Raw genomic sequence first — 20,264 nt, forward strand, 5'->3', positions numbered from 1 at the left:
GCGCGGGGTCTCCGGGACCCTGACAGGGACTAGGCTTGTGTAGTAGACCCGGAGCGTGACGAGCAATGGGGTCTCAGGGACCCGAAGCGCGAGGAGAGGCCAAAATCTAATCAAATACACTGAACCGGTCCCCGTGACCCCCAAAGACAACACAAGGGTTAAACAAATATGTTTTTGTTTGCAAGTTGTTAGATGAGACTGACCTACTTCATTGGCTAGTTGGGCTGCATGATATGAGGAACATATGCGATGTTGTTGAATATCGTGATAACGATATTACTTGCGATACATAAACAGATATTAAAGTGTACTCAGTTCTGACTTTCTGCTGCTTTCAGTATTCTTCTACAATACAACAAACTGCTTGCTGAATTTAAAACAACTAAAAGGAAATCATTTCCAACATTCTTTTATGGACAAATTGAACATTATATTGAATATAAAAGATTCATTGCTTGGAATGAGGGGAAGACTTTCCAATTCCCTGAGCACCTCAGCCATCTCCCTAAACGGAAGAAACAAATGGTCCCTAGCAGTGGTGAGGATGAGGGAACGGATGCTGACATGGTAACTGCAGAGACCCCATGTACTTCAAAAAGTTTTGTGGCACTTGAAGTGGAGAATGACATGCTGAGGGAAGAAAATGACAAATTGAAAAAATAATTGAAGAAACAAAAGCAAACTTTTTCCTTCAGTCAAATTTCTTCCAGCCCTGACAGAGTTCAGTATTTTACTGGATTGCCTGATGCTGCCACTGTCCTGTTTTTGGAAGCGCTTCTTTCTAAATTCGAGCTACAATATCATTCTGATTGGACTATCCAAATGATGCCCCTAATTGATCAATTGCTCCTGACCTTAATGAAGCTTAGACTAAATTGCGGCCACGTAGACCTTGCAACAAGGTTTAATTGTAGCACAGCCAAAGTAACCAACATCTTCACCACCATCATTAGTGCCCTGTATGACGTTTTGTATGTCGGTTTGCTTGAGAACAACATCCCCTCCACAGCCAAGAATCAAACATCGCTGCCAGACTGCTTCCAGCCCTTCCCTAACTGTAGGATCGTCCTCGACTGCACAGAAGTTGCCGTCTCTAACACAGAGAAGCACAGTGCCATTTGTACAGCCAGGACAAAGGACGAACCACACTTAAGGCTTTAATTGGTGTTGCGCTTAATGGAGTTATTACCTTTGCCAGTGACCTGTATGGTGGGAGTGCCTCAGACAAGGCAATAACAGCTGACTGTGGACTTCTCCAACATTTACATCCTGGTGATATGGTTATGGCAGACAAGGGCTTCACAATTCGGGACATTTTGCCAGAAGGAGTTTCCCTGAACATTCCGTCTTTCCTCGTCAATGGACAGTTTACGCAGGAGGAAGTGAACAATAACCAATTAATTTCGAAAGCTAGGATACATGTGGAGCGTGCAATTCAGCGACTGAAAGCGTTTCACATTTTGGACCACATTCCATACCAGTTTAAACTAAATATAAAGAAGATAGTTAAAGTGTGTGTGTGTCTTACAAATTTACAAACACCCATTCTCCATGAAATTGGATGAGTTAACTGTATTGCACATGCATGAATTTCTGCATATTTGCTTGCATATTTGATTACACACTACATGTACTTACTATAGGGTTAAAAATGACTAAATAGGGTTAGGGTAGAATTAGGATTTGGTTGAGGGTTAGTTGCATGTTTTACAAGTTCTGTGTAGCATGAAGGGCTTACAAACTATAATAAATATGATAAATATGTAATATTTGTGATATAATAATAAATATGTATAATAACTAAAATACCTGGCTTGTGTGAAATGGCAAATTTTCATTTATTTAAAACTGTGAGAGAATGTAAGGTAGGAAACAATCTTTATAAAATATTTCCAGAGTGTCAATGTTCACAGCCCATGTAGGATCTTTGAGCACTGGCAGAATGATAAGGTCAAGAGGAGTCCACACAAGCAGGTGACAGCTGTTAGCTCCAGTCAGGTGCAGGTTTCCCTGGATCTGATGCCAGTAGTTGTGAGTTTGTTTTAGTGTCAGGGAACCAACCACTTCATCGAACTCCATGAAAAAGTCCCTACTCTCCGCTGCCTGCAGGATAGTCTTGGTTCTGGCTGACCACGGACACTTGACTTCAATCACGCAGTTTCCAAACACCGTCCCATCAGGAGATCCACCAAGCAGGCCGCTATCAGATAGGAACAGTCCCCTCTCTTGTATAACAACACCAGTGCGCTCAGTGTATTCCTGATTTGCCCTTGGCTCATGCAGGATTCCCCAATCACATGCCTTGTGGGGAGGGGACAAATACCACTTAGTCTTAATAAGTGTATTCTTAGACACAGATGCCTTCATTTTAAATATTCACTTATTAACTACAACTTACTTTAGATCCTTCTTTGAGGTTGTACTGGCCAAGCAGGGTTTTGAATAAGGAAGGCGGGTAAGACTTCAGCTTGACTGCTGCCAAGACCAAACCAAAGTTACTTGCTGTTATCCTTTTCTTGCGATATGCAAATCTGTTAAAAGAAACCAACCATGAGAGAGACCAATTTTGCTCAACAATTGGCATTACAGTTTCATGTAAAAACAATCTGACATTCTCCAGCACACTTCTACAATTTGAGCAAATTTACAGCCTTTAACAGACACTTTGGAGCCGATCCACAGCCATTCCACAGTTGGTGAAAATCCGGGGTTAGAGTAAATGACAGCAGAATGTCATCAGGGCTAACTTAGTTATGCTTGTGTTGTCTGTTTGCATGCGTTTAAGGTTCAGCGTGTTAGGCTCTCAGAACCACCAGAGTATAGTTTTTATTAATAAGCTTTCTTACCATAATGCATTCTTAGCCTGGCCAACAGTTGCTTCCTCAATCTGCTGCTTCTCCTGATCATTGACAGCAAGCATTGACAGCACATATAGAGCCTTGTCCTCAGCTTGGACAAAACCTGGGCTGGTCACCAGCCCATCAAACATCTTGTTAGGAGAGTCTAGATTTAAAGTTAGGCACAAGTTGTGAAGTCAGTGAGGTGTCCACATACTTAGCCACATAGTGTATACAAAATACATTTGAAATGAAAGCAATGGTTTACATACATACATATGTGTAGTTTACCAAATTTTTCATGAGCCTAAATTATGTATTGTTAGTTTTTAACTATATTACACAGTTTGAAACCCCTGGTTCAAATTTCGAGAAATGATTAAACATATAACACTGTACAAAATTATTATGTGTTGGATGACAAAACCCTAGCTGAATTGTCATTGATTTAATGTAGTGTAATTGTGATGTTTCTGCTAATTCTAAGGGAACATGAAAGTACAAAAGTAAAAAATCTTACCTGAGGCGTCTCTGGACTCAAAATCCACCCCATCCCTGTAAAACGCCCAAGTTGTAACAAGGATGCCTGAGCCCATTCTTTGTCCTCCTGGGTGACAGGTCTTTTGATGCCAGCTGAAATAATGGTATAAAACTGGTTATAATGATAAAATGAGTAATGGTCATGGTTATCTCAATTTAATAGCCTTTTATTATGATCATTATTTATTTATAGCACACAATCTAAGCTTTTTTTTAAAAAAAAAAAAATCAGTGTACATCTCAGCCTCACTGTCTTGCAACTATATTTCAATATGGTGATAAAGCTTATGATCATGATTTTTCAGCTGCAATACAACACACCGCGAGTGTATGTTAACTTAAATATGATTAATCTTATTAGCAATAGCTTTAAACCACATTGCGTAGTTAAGAAAATTATTCAAACCACGCAACATCAACAAACTTATTACAAACCTCGTGTTGTGGATGGTGTCATCTCAGACACTCTCTTGGCTGCAATTTCGTCCCCCTTCGTAGTGTTGGCCTTCTTCCACACATTCCACGTTGGTGCGGGACACATTTTTCTCAACCCACATCAACAAAGCTGCCATATGATGGCACTTGTCTCTGCCGATTGGGCACTCACATGTGCTGTACCTGACTGCCTGGCCCTCAACGTGCACCTGTATTGAAAACAATTTAACCCTCACCGTAACACTTCTAAAACACATTGCTGTCAGCGCTGTTTATCATAACAATACTTCTGTAGCTAGCCCGGGGCTATCAGATCATACTACTAAATTGACTAGCCTAAGTTCCCTAAACCCTCTAAAATCTGGCTGTCACATATTTACTTTTTAATCTTCGTTTAGTTACATCCACAGTTATAGTAGTAAAATGTTATAGTACATTTTCTTCTTTTGAAATACCTCATCCAGAACATGGAATATCACCATGTTAACTAGCTAGCTAGCTTACAGCTAACTCACCTCAACCTCGTAAACCTTCTTTTTCATTGATGCCTGGACTCTACCCTTAATTATGCCACCTGAATGATGCGCTACACTAACCACTCTGTTGGAGTTAAAGGAGTTTAAACCCTTTTTGACCGCCAAGGGTACCTCACTAAAGAAGGACGTGATCGTAAATAAATTTACAGGTTCCGCCATTGTTATTGGATCTGGACGTGCGGAGCGCTTGGACCCGGAAGAGGCTAAACGTCACGCGTGACGTCAGACTTACCCATCAGATATGCCATTCTTTTCACCAAACAGTATACTCATTCCACAGAAAAAAATATAAAAATCCAACCAAAATCAATAGATCTGTGATGATTTCACTACTAGTTGGCGATCAACAGGCTCAGAACTTCAATAGAATTTTAGACTACTCTCAAAATTCTGAAAAACATGCTGGATATTTAACATCATGGCACACTTAGACACACACACACACACACACACACACACACACATGATCTTAGTAATTTGAATGAGTTTGGAACAACCAACCAACAGTTACCAACGGACTTCGAAGCTGCTCATCATTGTCTTTGGTAAGTGACAGTGACTTTAGTGAATACCGGTAGGTCTGCCCCAGCATTTTGGGAAAAGAATGGTAATATGGATATTGTAATGGTTATTAACTGAAAGGACCACGCCAGTCTTCAAACAAGTATATTTCTGATGATTCCTCATCCCAAACGTATCCTTGTAGCAGCAGCATTCATTCTCTACTAGTTTACTTAGCTAGCTTTAGCCGTTTTAGCTAATTTCGGTGATTTCTTTAAACGCCCATAACTCCTCACAGGAATGGGGTAGAGACTTACTTTTTTTTCTTTTAAATGCTCAGAATCTTATGCTCTACGAGAGGTATGTGTCCTATATGTCCATTTGCTTCGACCAGAAGTTGAGAAATTGCGAAAATTTCAACTGGACTTGCTAGGTAAAGAAATAGATATGAGAATAAATGCTGCTACAGGGATACGTTTGAAGCAAGGAATCATTAGAAATACACTTGAATGAAGGCTGGGGTGGTCCTTGAAGTGTTTTTCATGTCAGACAGATAGTAAAGGCAGCACTAAACGTTAGCTGCCGTTAGCAATTAGCTACATTTCCAGTTGTTACGTTCAGGTTTAGAAAAATTGTAGCTAGTTAGCTTGTGGCATGAATGGCCACACAAAAACCATATGTAGCTATATTGGATATCAGACTATACATAATACTGAACAATAGCATGGGCAGCTCAGAACAAGTCACTTCCTGCAGGATGCACACTTATTCTTGGTGGAATCTTTTGTGATCCTGGTCATGTGACGGTCCTCTATGGATCAGTCTCACTGTGTTCTGTTTGTGAATTTTCTTTTTTTTTCGTGGCGTCCGAATGGTGATGAGAATGCTGTATACTTTTTGTCTTCCTCATGTAGTGGCACATTGTAAAAGCCGGATGTCAGGTCCATAGTGGAGAAGAAAGCATTTCCACCTAGAGCAGCAAGTGCATCTGACTGGTGTGGGAGAGGATGAGCATCTTTTACTGTCCTGGCGTTGAGCCATCTGAAATCATTACATTACAGTTACAGTCGCACTGTCCTCTTGTCAGCGGATTGTCAGGTTGAGCTTCCAGAACTTTCCTGTGAGAAACATGAGGAGGCAGATACCAGGATGTTTGCTCACATTGCATACTCAGTACAAATTCTGCACCACAAACGGGCTGTAGTGGTTGCAACTGACACAGATGTGATCATGATGTGCATGTACTACATCACACACATGGATGGGCTGCAGGAGCTGTGGGTGAAGACGATGGATATCTTCCTACCTGTTCATGCCATCACAGAAGCTCTCGCGGGGAAGTATGATGTTGCAGCTTCAAATGTTACATCCCTTCTGCTCAGCACCTACATACTTACTGGATGTGACATAGTGAGCTATCTGTACAGAAGAGGAAAAAGGCGGGCCTACACAACTGCAATTAAACACCTGACAAACCTTCTGCCGCTGTGCAGGTACAGTGAACCTGAGGAAAGCTTGGATGTTCAGGAAGAGGTTATAACAGCAGTATGGCGATACATGGTGTCACTCTATGACAGGAGTGACTTTGGTGGTACTCTAGATGCACTGCAAGCCCATCTCTTTGTGAGCATCAAAAGAGACATGCGTTGCCTTCCACCAACTGAAGATGTCTTCCTATTACACCTTCGCCGAGCCCTGCATCATTTGGCTGTGTGTAAGTGGGCACACATGGTTCAGCCAACCTACCCAGCTGCCACTGATTTTGGGAGACAACTTGTCAATGGCAAATTGGTGGCAACCATGATGCTGAAAGAGGCAAAACCTTCTGAACTCAGACACAGCAAATACTGCCGCTGCAAGAAAAGCATGTGTGCCCGAGGAAGCTCCTGTGCAAGAGCCAATGTGAAGTGTGGCATTGTATGTCTCTGCACCGGAGACCCCAACAGATGTTCAAGGCTGGAACTTGTGCTTGAAGACAGGGACACGTAGGCCGTGCATGTTTGTGTGTGTGTGTGTGTGTGTGTGTGTGTGTGTGTGTTAGGGGCATCTTTTATCACGCTGCTGTATAACCCACCCTGCCGGTCTTGTTTGCTGTCTCCTCAGGTGATGAGGGTGACGGTCTGTCCCCAGAGCAGTATCTGCAGTGTGCCACCCTCCTGATTACCACCTCACAGGGACCTGCACCTAGTTAATTAAGGTATGTTCAATTATTTTGTTCTGTTAAAGTTGTAATAGTTGTCATCTGAGGCAACAAAATAATGAAAGTCATTTTGCTGTATTATCTTTTATTCTCTTATTTTGAGAGTAGCCTAAAATTCTATTGAGGTTCTGAGCCTGTTGATCGCCAACTTTTGGTTGGTTTGGTTGGTTGGATTTTTATAATTATTTCTGTGGAATGAGTATACTGTTTGGTGAAAAGAATGGCATATTGACTAATGTCATAACTTGGGGGAATACTTGATTGACAATAAAGTAAAGAAGAAAATATTGGAAAAAAGTGAGAAAACGCCTACTTTTTTGCATTAAGTTGAGCAAAAATCATGTAGAAATGTGTTTTAAGAGTTATTTTTTCAGTGCATGTTGTCAGCACATGTGTTCTGTGTATCTGGAATGCATTTATTGACAGCCTACCCAACCCACTGAGGATTTGAGGAAAAACATAATTTTTCACATTTTTCACATTTTCAAAACATTTATGAAGTTAATAATAAGTCAGTTCATAAGGGGTTTGTTGGCTATGAGTTGAGAGAAAAGATGCTGAGATTTGGAATCCTTGAAGTAAAACACGTGGACTTGTACACAGCAAAAAATAATTAAGTACAAGAACTTTAATGCAATCCGGTTAATGATCAAAGTCATTAGCCACAATGTGAGGGAGTCATTTCCAATCAACCCAGTCTCACGGCAGTTTGTGTAAATGTCATGTTATTTTTAATCTATTGATACGTGTTCACGGCCACGTTTTTCTTGTTTTTTACGTGTAACTGTCACGTTATTTTTACGTGTTCATGGGCACGTTTTTTTACCGGGAGACGGCCGAAAAGGATGCCCCATATGCCGGGAAGTGGCCGCGCGACAATAACGGGATGGCGGAGGTTGGGTTTAGGAAAAACCCTACGGGGAAAGGGCGCCTCACACGCTGGGAGACGGCCGCGGGGGACGCGCGACAATAACGGGACGGTTGTGATTAGGAAGACTAGGGGAAACAAAACGCCACACGCGGGACGTGAACCCTGCTTGCCCGGGTGAAAGTCCTGTGCTGTTTGACCCATCCACCCCCCCGACAAACCTCCCTATGCGGATTTTCGGCTTTTTATACTACTCCCTACCATTTTCGTGCTGTGGCCACGAAATATGCTTCCCATATTTCACATTTTCGTGCTGGCCACCACGAAAAAAACGACCTGCCGTGAGACCGGGCTGTTCCAATGCATATGTTAACTGGGATTAGTTAGGATGCATGCTAAAAATACATGTATACCCAGAGGAGAAATCATGAAATCACCCAGGTGTTACAGTACAAGTACAAAGCCAAGTTAAAGGAACAGTACTTTATTTAATTCAATTCAATTTTATTTATAGTGTCAAATCCTAACAGAAGTTGTCTCAGGACACTTTACAGATAGAGTAGGTCTATACCACTCTCTATAATTTACAAAGACCCAACAATTCCCCCCAAGAAAAGATTTATTATGTACATGTGCCAAATACAAAGGAATAAGAATGAAATATTCACAAAAAAGTTCAAATGTTGTACCAGGTTTCACTGCATACCCTGAGAAGAAAGAAAGAATGTGTGTACAACCTAATTACAATTAAAAACAGACATATGCCTCATAATAAACTCATTACAAAGTTAAACAATTAAAATGTGCTTCATAGTGCCAAACTTATTCTCGCATACCCACTGTAAAGCTCTTTCCAGGACCTTCTGGGCCCCTGAGTCCCATGTGGAATACAATCATGTAAAGTACAAAAGAAAGTCCACCTTCTGGTCCCACTGTTAGATCTGGATTACAGAGGGGCAATTTAAAAACGGAGCTGTTGTCGGGATAATCACCATAAGTACACAGTTTACCCTTTCACATCCTCTTCTTCCATCTCGAACACACTCTCTGCGAGCGTGCGGCTATTTTCACATCGCAGGAACACGGCGCAGAACAAGTGAGTCAGGCCAAGAGAGGCACGGTGGTGCATGGGAGAAGAGGGACCATTTATTCAGCCAGGTTTCCTAGACAACCACCCATAACATGCAACAGTTCCCATGGTGATGGTTTCCAGAATGTGTTATCAGCGGGAGATGATGGCTGATTATGATGAGGACCAGACGACGTCACTGGCAGCCGTTCAGTAATGAAAGGACGGGGATGTGTTTGTGCTGCTCTGCATCCCACTGTATTAGGCTGTACTGATTGGCTGGATATGGAATAGAGATCAGCATATCAATGGCTCAGCCGAGGAGATGATGAATGCACTCAGTCACATGGCGTCGCTGTCGGGCAGAAATCTTGTGTCTCCATATTTCATCATTTCATTTGATTTCCATAAATCAGTGCTATTGGTCACCCTTTCAAAAGGTCCTCCAAACCAGGGGTCTTCAACGTGTTTTAGGCCAGAGACCCCTAAGCTGAAAGAGAGACTGAGTAGGGACCTCCTAAATATGTTTTATAAAAATGAAAGTTGCATATTAAACTAGGCCCTACAATAACATGTAGGACGGCCTAAAGCCTTTATACATACCTTTTTTTGCATAGAATACTAAGCTATTAAAATAGCCTAATAGTTGTTGGCATGATTCTGTAAATCATGTTTTACTGTTAACACATACATGTGACACAGTGACTCCTCAGGATGAACTGGATCTGTGAATGGCTATCTTAGTGACTACCTTACCTATAGACCAGTCATCAGTGGGGATTTATATTTGCTAATAATATGTTGGATTCATGTTAAGACTTTTTAAGTTTTGAAAAGACAATAATTTGAAGGCCCCCCTGCATTGACTCGGAGGACCCCCTAGGGGTCCCGGACCCCCTGTTGTTGTAGAAGATTCCTGGTATTAGGGATCGACCGATTATCGGGCCGTTTTTTTGGCAGTTTGCAGATTATCTGTATCAGCATATTATTTGCCTGATAACTGATGAAGTAAAAGTAATTAAAAAGTGTTGTACTTTGGCTCGGCTACAGCTCTGTGTCTGTCCCTCTGCTTCGGTTTCACTCACCACTGAGTCTGACTTAATGTCCCCCCCACAACACTATCTGGCTCTCTCTTACTGGGGATTATGTTGAAAGCTTCTAGTGTATTAAATAATTGCTTATAGCATCTAAACAAAGTTTTGTGTTAGATTTTGTTACATTCCAAAATCTTAATTTTGATTTAAATGTTTTCATTTTCACTGTATATGCATATCAGTTCCAAAGATCATTTTTTGAAATAAGAAATTTTAAAAAATAAAAATTTTTACATAATTTGGCCCTGCACTAACTCTGAGGAGGACCCCCTGTATACAACGATATTAGTCGTTTATTCCTACCCTCTAATACGACCCACGCAAGCTTTTCATAAATTAGCGCCCCTAGCAGTGGCAGGAAATACGATCTTATACCTAAACCAGAGAATGTAAAAGGCGTTGATGTTGTGAATCAGTCACATTTTGGTTATGTTTAGGCACCAACACCTATTAGTTAAGTTTAGAAAAAGATCATGGTTTTGGGTTAAAATCTGAATGATTGACGCAGAACGTGATGTAGCTCCGTTTCTTTCGTAAAGTTAAAAAAACTTCACTGTTTACTTTTATTTTCAAATTGGACTCAAACCACCGGTCTCCAGGGTGAAAGTCCTGTGTTTTTTCGACCCATCTACCACCCCAACCTACATTCTTATGTGAAAATTTGGCGCTCTTATACTTCCTCACCTTACTCCGTGCTCTGCTCCTTTCACAACTACTATGGCCGCTAGAGGGCACATTCACTATAGATGTACATATAAGCAGGTTGAACAAAAGACTTATGTGGGCGTTTTTCAAGGGAGGATAGTCTTCACCCAGCGATGATATGCAGCTTATAACCCCCCAACACACACACACACACACACACACACACACACACACACACACACACACACACACACACACACACACACACACACACACACACACACACACACCCCTCCAACTCATGTCTCAAAGACTCACTTTTTCCTCTGTCCTCTTGTATGTTTGCTGTAATGGGTCTGATATTGTGAGGGAAATTAGTTCGGTAATCAATTCTTTTTTCGCTTTGCCTGACCGCTTCCAGTTCACTGAGTGTGGAGGCAGAGGAGACAGACGGAGGAAAATAGTATTATTATTGAGAAAAAGGTTGTACTATTTGCTTAGTTTTTGTTTATTTTAACCCCCTGGTAGCCTTTAGTCTCTAAAAAAAGCCAGCACCTACGCAAATCCACGTACCTCCGCGTGGAGGATTACACCTTTTCTACGAGTAACTAGTAAACATTAGCTTCAGGCTAACGCCAGCTCCATGGCTACATCTACACCTGGCGAGTCCCCACCTCCCCACAATATTTCCTCGTTGCTTGAAAAAGTAAACAAAGAAATTGCTGACCTTAGGGAAGAAGCTCGTCGGCTCTCCGAGGACTTAAAAAGCAAAGATGCCTTGCTAACCGGCTACCTGGACGTTGCTCAAAGTCAATCGCTCCAAATCACAACCCTCTCGGCGGCACTCCAAGATACTGTGCTTTGGGACCCATCTACCTGCCCACACCCATCTTCCAGTTCGACTCCGACCATCAAGCCATCCTGGACTACAGTGGTTCGCGCCCGAAAGAGAGCCTCGGGTAGGGCTCCATCGCCTCCTGCCCTCAGCCTCTCCAGTCGCTTCGATGCCCTGTCGAAGCCGAATGTTCCCCCGGTAACGGCCGACGTGGTTACCCAGGCTCGCCCCGCTTCAAAGCCGACTGACCTGCTGTCATCACAGAGGAGCACCGCTGCCTCGCGGCGAAAACTTCCGAGGGATGCGGTAGCCAGACGGTCCGGTGGCCCTCCCTGCCTGAACCGGCCAAACGACAACGCTCCGCAAATACAATCTCCCCCACCGAACGGTAAGCAATATTCCTCTTCTTTTCCTTGTCCATCTCAAACCGACAGTGGCTGTGCTGTTCCTGCCACCGGCCATTCATGCCCGCCCACTCCTCGCCCGCATTTCGCCCCAACCACATTGATTATTGGTGACTCCATCACCCGGGATATAAGGTTTTTTAATGCTGTCACACACTGCTTTCCCGGAGCAAAAGTTGCAGACATCCTCGTCGTTGGACCATTTCACCCTAGTTTTTTTGTAAGTAGGCAATCAAGATGAGGAAATTAAGTTTCTAGATCTATAGTCTAGGGTCAGAGCATGGATATAGTGGAGGCTCAGTGCCTTTTTTATGTATATACAGTGCTGCTCATAAGTATTCATACCCATGCTAAAGTTGACTAAAAAAATCATCTTTTGGAAATTGATCTTAATGCCTTAATTAAAAAAATGAGGAAAAATCCGACCTTTTAAGGACACCAATTTGTTTTGTGAATGAATAATGTATTGTAAATAAATAAATGTTCTTCCTTAAAATACAGGGGCCATAATTATACATACCCCTATGTTAAATTCCCATAGAGGAAGGCAGATTTTTATTTTTAAAGGCCAGTTATTTCATGGATCCAGGATACTATGCATCCTGATAAAGTTCCCTTGGTCCCCACATCATCACATACCCTTCACCATACCCCACATCATCACATACCCTTCACCATACCCCCACATCATCACATACCCTTCACCATACCTAGAGATTGGCATGGTTTTATTTCAGTTAGCCTAATAGCTAACTGAGATAAGATCCATATCAATGCAAATCAAACCAGCTATTTTTTTTAATTAAGGCATTAAGATCAATTTCCAAATGATGATTTTTTTATTCCTCTTTTTTAGTGAAATTAAGCATTATTTGCATTTACATTTTTTAAGGCCGACATAAATATTCAATCAATATCACTCTTAAATATTCCCAGTGTATATATGATATGTGATGTATTCCATATTACATAATAACTAAGAAAAACACCATTGCAAGTTGTCTGAGATTTCATTTTTTTATGCAAACAAAGCATTTATGCTCTTAATTCAAACGTCGAAAAACCCAAGTGAATAGGGAAAAAAACACCAGGAAACTTCCCTTGAACAGATCTACAGATCACATCTTGTTTCTGTATATTTTCTTTCATGTTTGTAGCTTAATTGCTTTGCTTTCTGTCTTCTTCTGTAAGTTCCATAGGTCACTCCGCATTTCTGTATATTTCCTTTGGAGTCTAGCTTTCGCTTTCTTCTGTTATATTAGTTCTACAGATCACATCACATTTTCTTTCATGTTTGTAGCTAATTGCTTTGCTTTTTTCTGTTAGATTTAGAAAATGAAGGAATGTTACATGAATGTTTCATGACTGGTATGGCCCTTTAAGGATATACCACCTCTGTTGACACAAGTGTATTTTTGATAATTCCTTACCCCAAATCTAGCCCTGTGGCAGCAGTCACTCCCCAGCATCCATTGCCCTATGATAGCTTGTTAGCTAGCTAGCTAGAGGGTAGGGGGATTTATGCTGCCACAGGGCTATGTTTGGGGTGGAATTATAAGAAATAAACTTGTATCAACAAAGGTGGTAATCTTTAGGGCACAACTGGGAAAAAACTAGCTAGCTGTTTTTTCCCTCCAAAACTGTTTTCCAGCTAGTTTTCTCCCAGTTGCTAGTCATCTCAATATCATTGAAATACACAATTTTGACCCACTATGGTTGAAAAAGTATCATTTTGGATAAATAGGGTAACAAGTTCAATCTATAACTAAGGAATATTGACATTGTTTGTCTAAAAAAATCAAAAAACAGAAAACTTACCAAAGCATGTGAAACTGTTACGATCCTCTTTGCTGTTACATTCACCTCAGGCAAAGGGTCCTCAGAGATGGGACTGACCATGCTATGTCCTGATCTAAATATTCAACTTGGGAAGTTTCATGGTGGTCTCTTTTTGAATATTTCTCCCTATTCACCTGGGTTTTTCCCATCTTAGAATTTAGAGAACAAATGCTTAATTTGCATAAAAACATGAAATCTCAGACAACTTGCAATGGATTTTTTTCTTTGTTATCATGTAATATGGTGTACATCATATGTCATATAAACAGGGGAAATTTCAGAGTAACATTTATTTAGTAATTATTTATGTCCACCTTAAAAATGACATATAATGCTTAATTCCACCTTAGAAGTTGTACATTTGCATGTATATACATAAAAAAGGCAGTGAGCCTCCACTATCTCCTTGCTCTGACCCTTGACTATCGATCTTAATTTCCTCATCTTGATTGCCTACTTACAAAAAAACTAGGGGGAAATGGTCCAATGACTGTGCAAGATGGGCAATTTGGTGGCCATTTTGATATGCAAATTAGAAGGTCAAAAACTAAAGATTTCGCTTGGGTACCATTTTTTTTGGACTCAGCACCCTTGAAATATGTAAAGTAGGCCGGTTCCCGACTTGTACCCATAAATGCTCCTCACTTCTTATAGAAGGCCTTTTTTCTGAAATCCGTCTAGACTACATGTCCTATCAGCAGAGTGAACGCACAAAGAAAGACTTCAGCACTCTCATTGAAGCTTTAAAAAGCACTGGGAAAAAGATTTTTATTTCGGGCCCACTTCCATCTCTACGTCGCGGAGCATGCCTTTTTAGTAGACTATTCGACCTTAACGCCTGGCTCCAGCTTACATGCAACAAGCACAAGATAGGTTTTATTGACAATTTTAATCTGTTCTGGAAACGTGGCTCCCTGTTTAGCAGGGATGGGATTCACCCCAATAGACGCGGCAGCCAGATGCTATGCGAGAATCTGCGGCTCGCCGTGCAGACGCAAACCTTCAAATGACTGTTTGTACCCCGTAAACACATGCACAAGCGCACTTCCCAGTCATATTCTCCCATAAGCTCTCACTCCTTTACAAATAACCCTGCTAACCCAGAGACCAGCTATATCATTCCAGTAAGAACCAACAATATCAGTAATCAGAGGCACAGCGCTACATGCTCCTCTGCACTTCATTTTGAGCAACCATCCACTTATAACCCCATAGTCACAGTGTGTGTCCCCTGGCTGAGATCGATTAAATCAAACGCTAACAAAAGAGGTGCTGTACTCAACAACCTAATCGGAATTAAAACAACCACTGCAAGGATAGAACAGAATAGGAAAATCAAATGTGGACTATTAAATATTAGATCTCTCTCGTCTAAAGCAATATTGGTAAATGAATTGATATCAGATAACCAAATTGATTTACTCTGCCTCACCGAAACCTGGCTGGGCCATGAAGAATATGTTAGTTTAAATGAAGCCACCCCTCCCAGTCACAATAATACTCAAATTCTGCGAGGCTCAGGCCGAGGAGGGGGAGTTGCAGCCATATTTGACTCAAGCCTGTTAATTAATCCTAAACCTAAACTAAATTATAACTCGTTCGAAAGCCTTGTTCTTAATCTTCAACATCCAACATGGAAAACAGTACAGCCAATTATATTTGTTGTTGATTACCGAGCACCAGGTCCGTATTCTGAATTTTTATCTGAATTCTCAGAGTTTTTATCATGTGTAGTCCTTCAATCAGACAAAGTACTTATTGTAGGTGATTTTAATATCCATGTGGACGTTGACAGCAATAGCCTTAGTACTGCTTTCAATTCACTGCTAGATTCAATTGGCTTTAGTCAGAGGGTGTATAAGCCCACGCACTGTTTTAACCACACCCTTGACCTTGTGCTAGAATATGGCATCAAAATTGACAATTTAATAGTATTTCCGCAGAACCCTCTATTATCTGATCACTTTTTAATAACTTTCAAATTCCTACTACCAGACTATACGAAATTAAATAAAAGTTTCTACACTAGATGCCTGTCTGACAGTGCCAAAGCTAAATTTAAGGAAGACATTCCGACAGCACTTATTTCAATGTCATGCCTTAATATAACAGGACCGTTATGTTGGCTTTAGTCCCTCTCAAATTGATAACTTTGTAGACGCTGCTACGGCCTGCCTACGGACTACTTTAGACTCGGTTGCTCCTATCAAAAAGAAGATGATGAAGCAAAGGAAACGAGCACCTTGGTATAACTCCCAAACTCGCAAATTAAAACAAACCTCACGAAAACTTGAAAGTAAATGGCGTTCCACCAAACTGGAAGAATCTCGAGTAGACTGGCAAGATAGTCTGAAAAATTACAGGAGGGCCCTTAGAAATGCCAGATCATACTATTACTCAATACTAATAGAAGAAAATAAGAACAACCCAAGGTTTCTTTTCAGCACTGTAGCCAGGCTGACAGATAGCCACAGCTCTGTTGAGCCATCTATTCCTATAGCTCTGAGTAGTGATGACTTCATGACCTTCTTTAATGATAAAATTATAACAATTAGAGATACAATTCACCACCTTCTGCCCACAGCTTCGAACGACTCACTATTGGGCGTAGGGGGGCTGGAGAGAACGATAAGACCTGATACATAGTTAGACTGCTTTTTACCTATAGACCTTCAACAACTAATGTTAAGGGCCTCTTCAGCTAAGCCAACTACCTGTCTCTTGGACCCCATTCCAACGAGGCTACTTAAAGAAGCACTACCCGTGGTCAACACCACATTACTAGACACAATATGTCTTTATTAACAGGTTATGTGCCACAGTCTTTTAAAGTAGCTGTGATAAATCCTATAATGAAAAAACCCACCCTCGATCCTGAGATCCTAGCCAACTATAGACCTATATCTAACCTTCCCTTTCTCTCCAAAATACTTGAGAAGGTAGTTGCTAATCAACTGTGTGACTTCCTACATAGGAATAGTCTATTTGAGGACTTTCAGTCAGGATTTAGAATGCATCATAGCACAGAGACGGCACTGGTGAAAATCACTAACGACCTTCTAACTGCTTCAGACAAAGGACTTGTCTCCATACTTGTCTTATTGGATCTTAGTGCTGCATTCGACACTATTGACCATACCATCCTGTTACAGAGACTGGAACACTTAGTTGGTATCAAAGGACTCGCACTAAGCTGGTTTAAGTCCTACTTCTCTGAGCGATCCCAATTTGTTAATATTAACGATGAATCCTCCAAATACGCCAAAGTTAGCCATGGCGTTCCTCAAGGCTCAGTGCTTGGACCAATTCTATTCTCCTTATATATGCTTCCTCTAGGCAATATTATTAGGAAACACTCAATTAACTTTCACTGTTACGCAGATGACACCCAACTATACCTGTCAATTAAGCCAGACGAAAGCGGTTAGTTAGCTAAACTTCAAGCGTGCATAAAGGATATAAAATCCTGGATGACCCACAATTTTCTGATGTTAAACTCAGACAAAACTGAAGTTATTGTGCTGGGACCCAAGCACCTCCGAACTTCAAGAACTAAGAAAAGAGATCATATTTCTCCTGTATTAGCTTTTCTGCATTGGCTTCCTGTAAAATCCAGGATTGAATTTAAAATCCTTCTCCTGACCTACAAAGCACTAAATGGTCAAGCACCATTATACATAGAAGAGCTCTTAGTACCTTATTGTCCCACTAGAGCACTGCGCTCCCAGAATGCAGAGTTACTTGTGGTTCCTAGAGTCTCTAAAAGTAGAATGGGAGCCAGAGCCTTCAGCTACCAGGCTCCTCTCCTGTGGAACCAGCTCCCAATTTGGGTTCGGGGGGCAGACACCATCACCACATTTAAGAATAAACTGAAAACCATCATTTTTGATAAAGCTTATAGTTAGGGAGTGAGGAGTTGCAGCGTAGTAGAGTAGAGTAGAGGGAGGCAGGAAGTACAGCCCGTTCCGGCAGGGGAGAGTACGAGCCCGGTCCGGCCCCTCTCTTTAGCCTGCCTCTCTTAGTTATGCTATTATAACTCCAGACTGCTGCTGGGGAAGTTCCTTCCTTCCAAGGACACAATGAGCTGCTCTCTCTTCTCTCTTTTCACTTGTCTCCTTTTGTGTGCATCAAATGCTTGATACTAACCTAGCTCTGGGGAGTTTTCTCCCCGGAGTCCCTATGTTTCTTCTTCACCCAGAATATCGCCTTGGAATAGGGTGGCACCTAGACCGGGGTCTTGGGTGCAGCTGTCGCTATGGACCTACTACACCCTGTTACGCTCTGCGATTCCACGCAGTGCCCAACTGCGTCCTGCTGCGTCCAACCACGTCCACCCAGGCTGCTGTGCCGCACTACACCCCATAACGCCCTGCTGTGCCCTACTATGACATGAACTACTACGACTACCATTCTGTTCCACTATCTTTATTATGACTATTATTGCCACCATTCATCACACCCCCAACCGGTGCCGTCAGACACTACCAAGAGTCTGGGTCTGTCCGAGGTTTCTTTCTAACAAAAAAGGGAGTTTTTCCTTGCCACTGTCGCAATAGCTAGTGCTAATGCTTGCTCTTGAGGCAACCACTGTAATAGTTGGGGCTTCGTAAACTACAGAGTGTGGTCTAGACCTACTCTATCTGTAAAGTGTCTCGAGATAACTCTTGTTATGATTTGATACTATAAATAAAATTGAATTGAATAGAGTACAGTTTAGTTTAGGGGTAGGCAATAAGTTATGACAAACAAAATGTTTTAGAGATCAATTTTTGATTAGTCGCAGAAATAGTGAAGCAGTGATAGAAATATTGTTTTTGCGCTATATAACCGGCAGCAAGCAGGTGGCCGCCCACCAAGAGTCAGGGTCTGTCTGAGGTTTCTGCCCGTTTAAACGAAGTTTTTCCTCGCCCGCTGTCACACCAAATGCTTGCTCTTGGGGGGAATTGTTAGGTCTTTGTAAATTAAAGAGTTTGGTCTAGTCTAGGGCTGAACGAAGGAAAAAAATTGAATTGCAATTTTTCTTCCAGATATTGCGATTACGATTCGATTCTTTTTTAAAGTTTAGCTTAAGTTCAATATTGTCTTTGTAACAGATAAAACATGTCATGGAACATTATAACATGAGACACCATCAAAACTGCTCTATATTCTTATGTGAGGAACATAGAAATGAATTTCCAGCAATAACTCAATATAATTCAATTCAATTTTATTTATAGTATCAAATCATAGCAAGACTTATCTCGAGACACTTTACAGGTAGAGTAGGTCTAGACAACACTCTATAATTTACAGAGACCCAACAATTCTAGTAATTCCTCCAAGAGCAAGCATTTAGTGACAGTGGTGAGGAAAAACTTACTTTTAGGAAGAAACCTCAGACAGACCCAGGCTCTTGGTAGTGGTAATGGTGCTGGTTGGAGATGTGATGAACAGTGGCAATACTAGTCACAATAAAGATAATGGAACAGTGACTACAAATGTTAGTCGTAGTAGTTCATGTCATAGCAGGGCACTGCATGGCGTTACAGGATGTAGCAGACACAGCAGCAGCAGAGCATAGCTGGACGTAGCAGGACGTAGCAGCAAAAAAACATGCTGGGCGAAAAAAAAAACATAAGGACTCCGGGGAGTAAACTCCCCAGAGCTAGGTTAGTAACAAGCATTTCTGCGACAAAGATGCACACAAATGGAAACAAATGGAAAGGGAGAGGAGAGAGCAGCTTGGTGTGTCAAAGGAAGGAAGGAAGTCCCCCGGCAGTCTAAAACTATAACAGCATAACTAAGAGAGACAGGTTAAGGAGAGGAGCCTGATCGGACTAGAACTCTCCCCAACCTGATCGGGCTTTACTGGCCTGCCTCCCTCTACTTTTATTATATTATTGATTATATGGTAGATGAATCTGATATGCAATATTATTCCAGCATTTATCTCCTTAGAAAACAGTAGATATAATGATAAAAAGAGGAATAAATAATGTTAAACCAAATGTTAAACCAAACATTCAACTGAATATTGCACATTTGATTAATTGCGGCCTTCACAATTAGCTATTCACATTATTTTAAATCTGGATTTGGATTTGAAACCGATTCATGGTTCAGCCCTAATCTAGACCTACTCCATCTGTAAAGTGACCTGAGATAACTCCTGTTGGGATTTGACTCTATAATTAAAAATGAATTGAATTATAAATACATTTGGCTTGAATTTTACATGGTATCGCATTTGGAAATTTTTAAATCTCAGTTGACAAATATTATCTGAAGGTACATATTAGAGTCAGAAAGGTTGAATCTTGTGTAGCGTCTGTACCTGAGATATTTTGGGGGTTTTGGGCTCTCATATGCATCATTCAGGCCACAAGAGCTGATGACTTACAAAATCATGGCATGCTTTGCCTTACTTTCTGTGATAATTGTGCTGTTTCTACTTGTGTATCATTTTTCAAATGTAATGT

The 20,264-nt window shown here is 41.2% G+C and overlaps 1 protein-coding gene across 1 annotated transcript; it reads right to left on the reverse strand.

The window, feature by feature from the left end:
• Nucleotides 1-1,838: 1,838 nt before the first annotated feature.
• Nucleotides 1,839-2,642, reverse strand: LOC116051155. The gene is made up of 2 exons (XM_031301403.2): nt 2,399-2,642; nt 1,839-2,301 (listed from the first exon to the last, which is right to left on the reverse strand). Exons 1-2 carry the CDS (start codon nt 2,582-2,584, stop codon nt 1,843-1,845), a joined length of 645 nt encoding a protein of 214 aa, XP_031157263.1. The 5' UTR covers nt 2,585-2,642; the 3' UTR covers nt 1,839-1,842.
• Between the last annotated feature and the right edge of the window lie 17,622 nt (nt 2,643-20,264).

The sequence above is a fragment of the Sander lucioperca genome, chromosome 4, assembly GCF_008315115.2.
Source record: "Sander lucioperca isolate FBNREF2018 chromosome 4, SLUC_FBN_1.2, whole genome shotgun sequence".
NCBI classification, from domain to species: Eukaryota; Metazoa; Chordata; class Actinopteri; order Perciformes; family Percidae; genus Sander; species Sander lucioperca.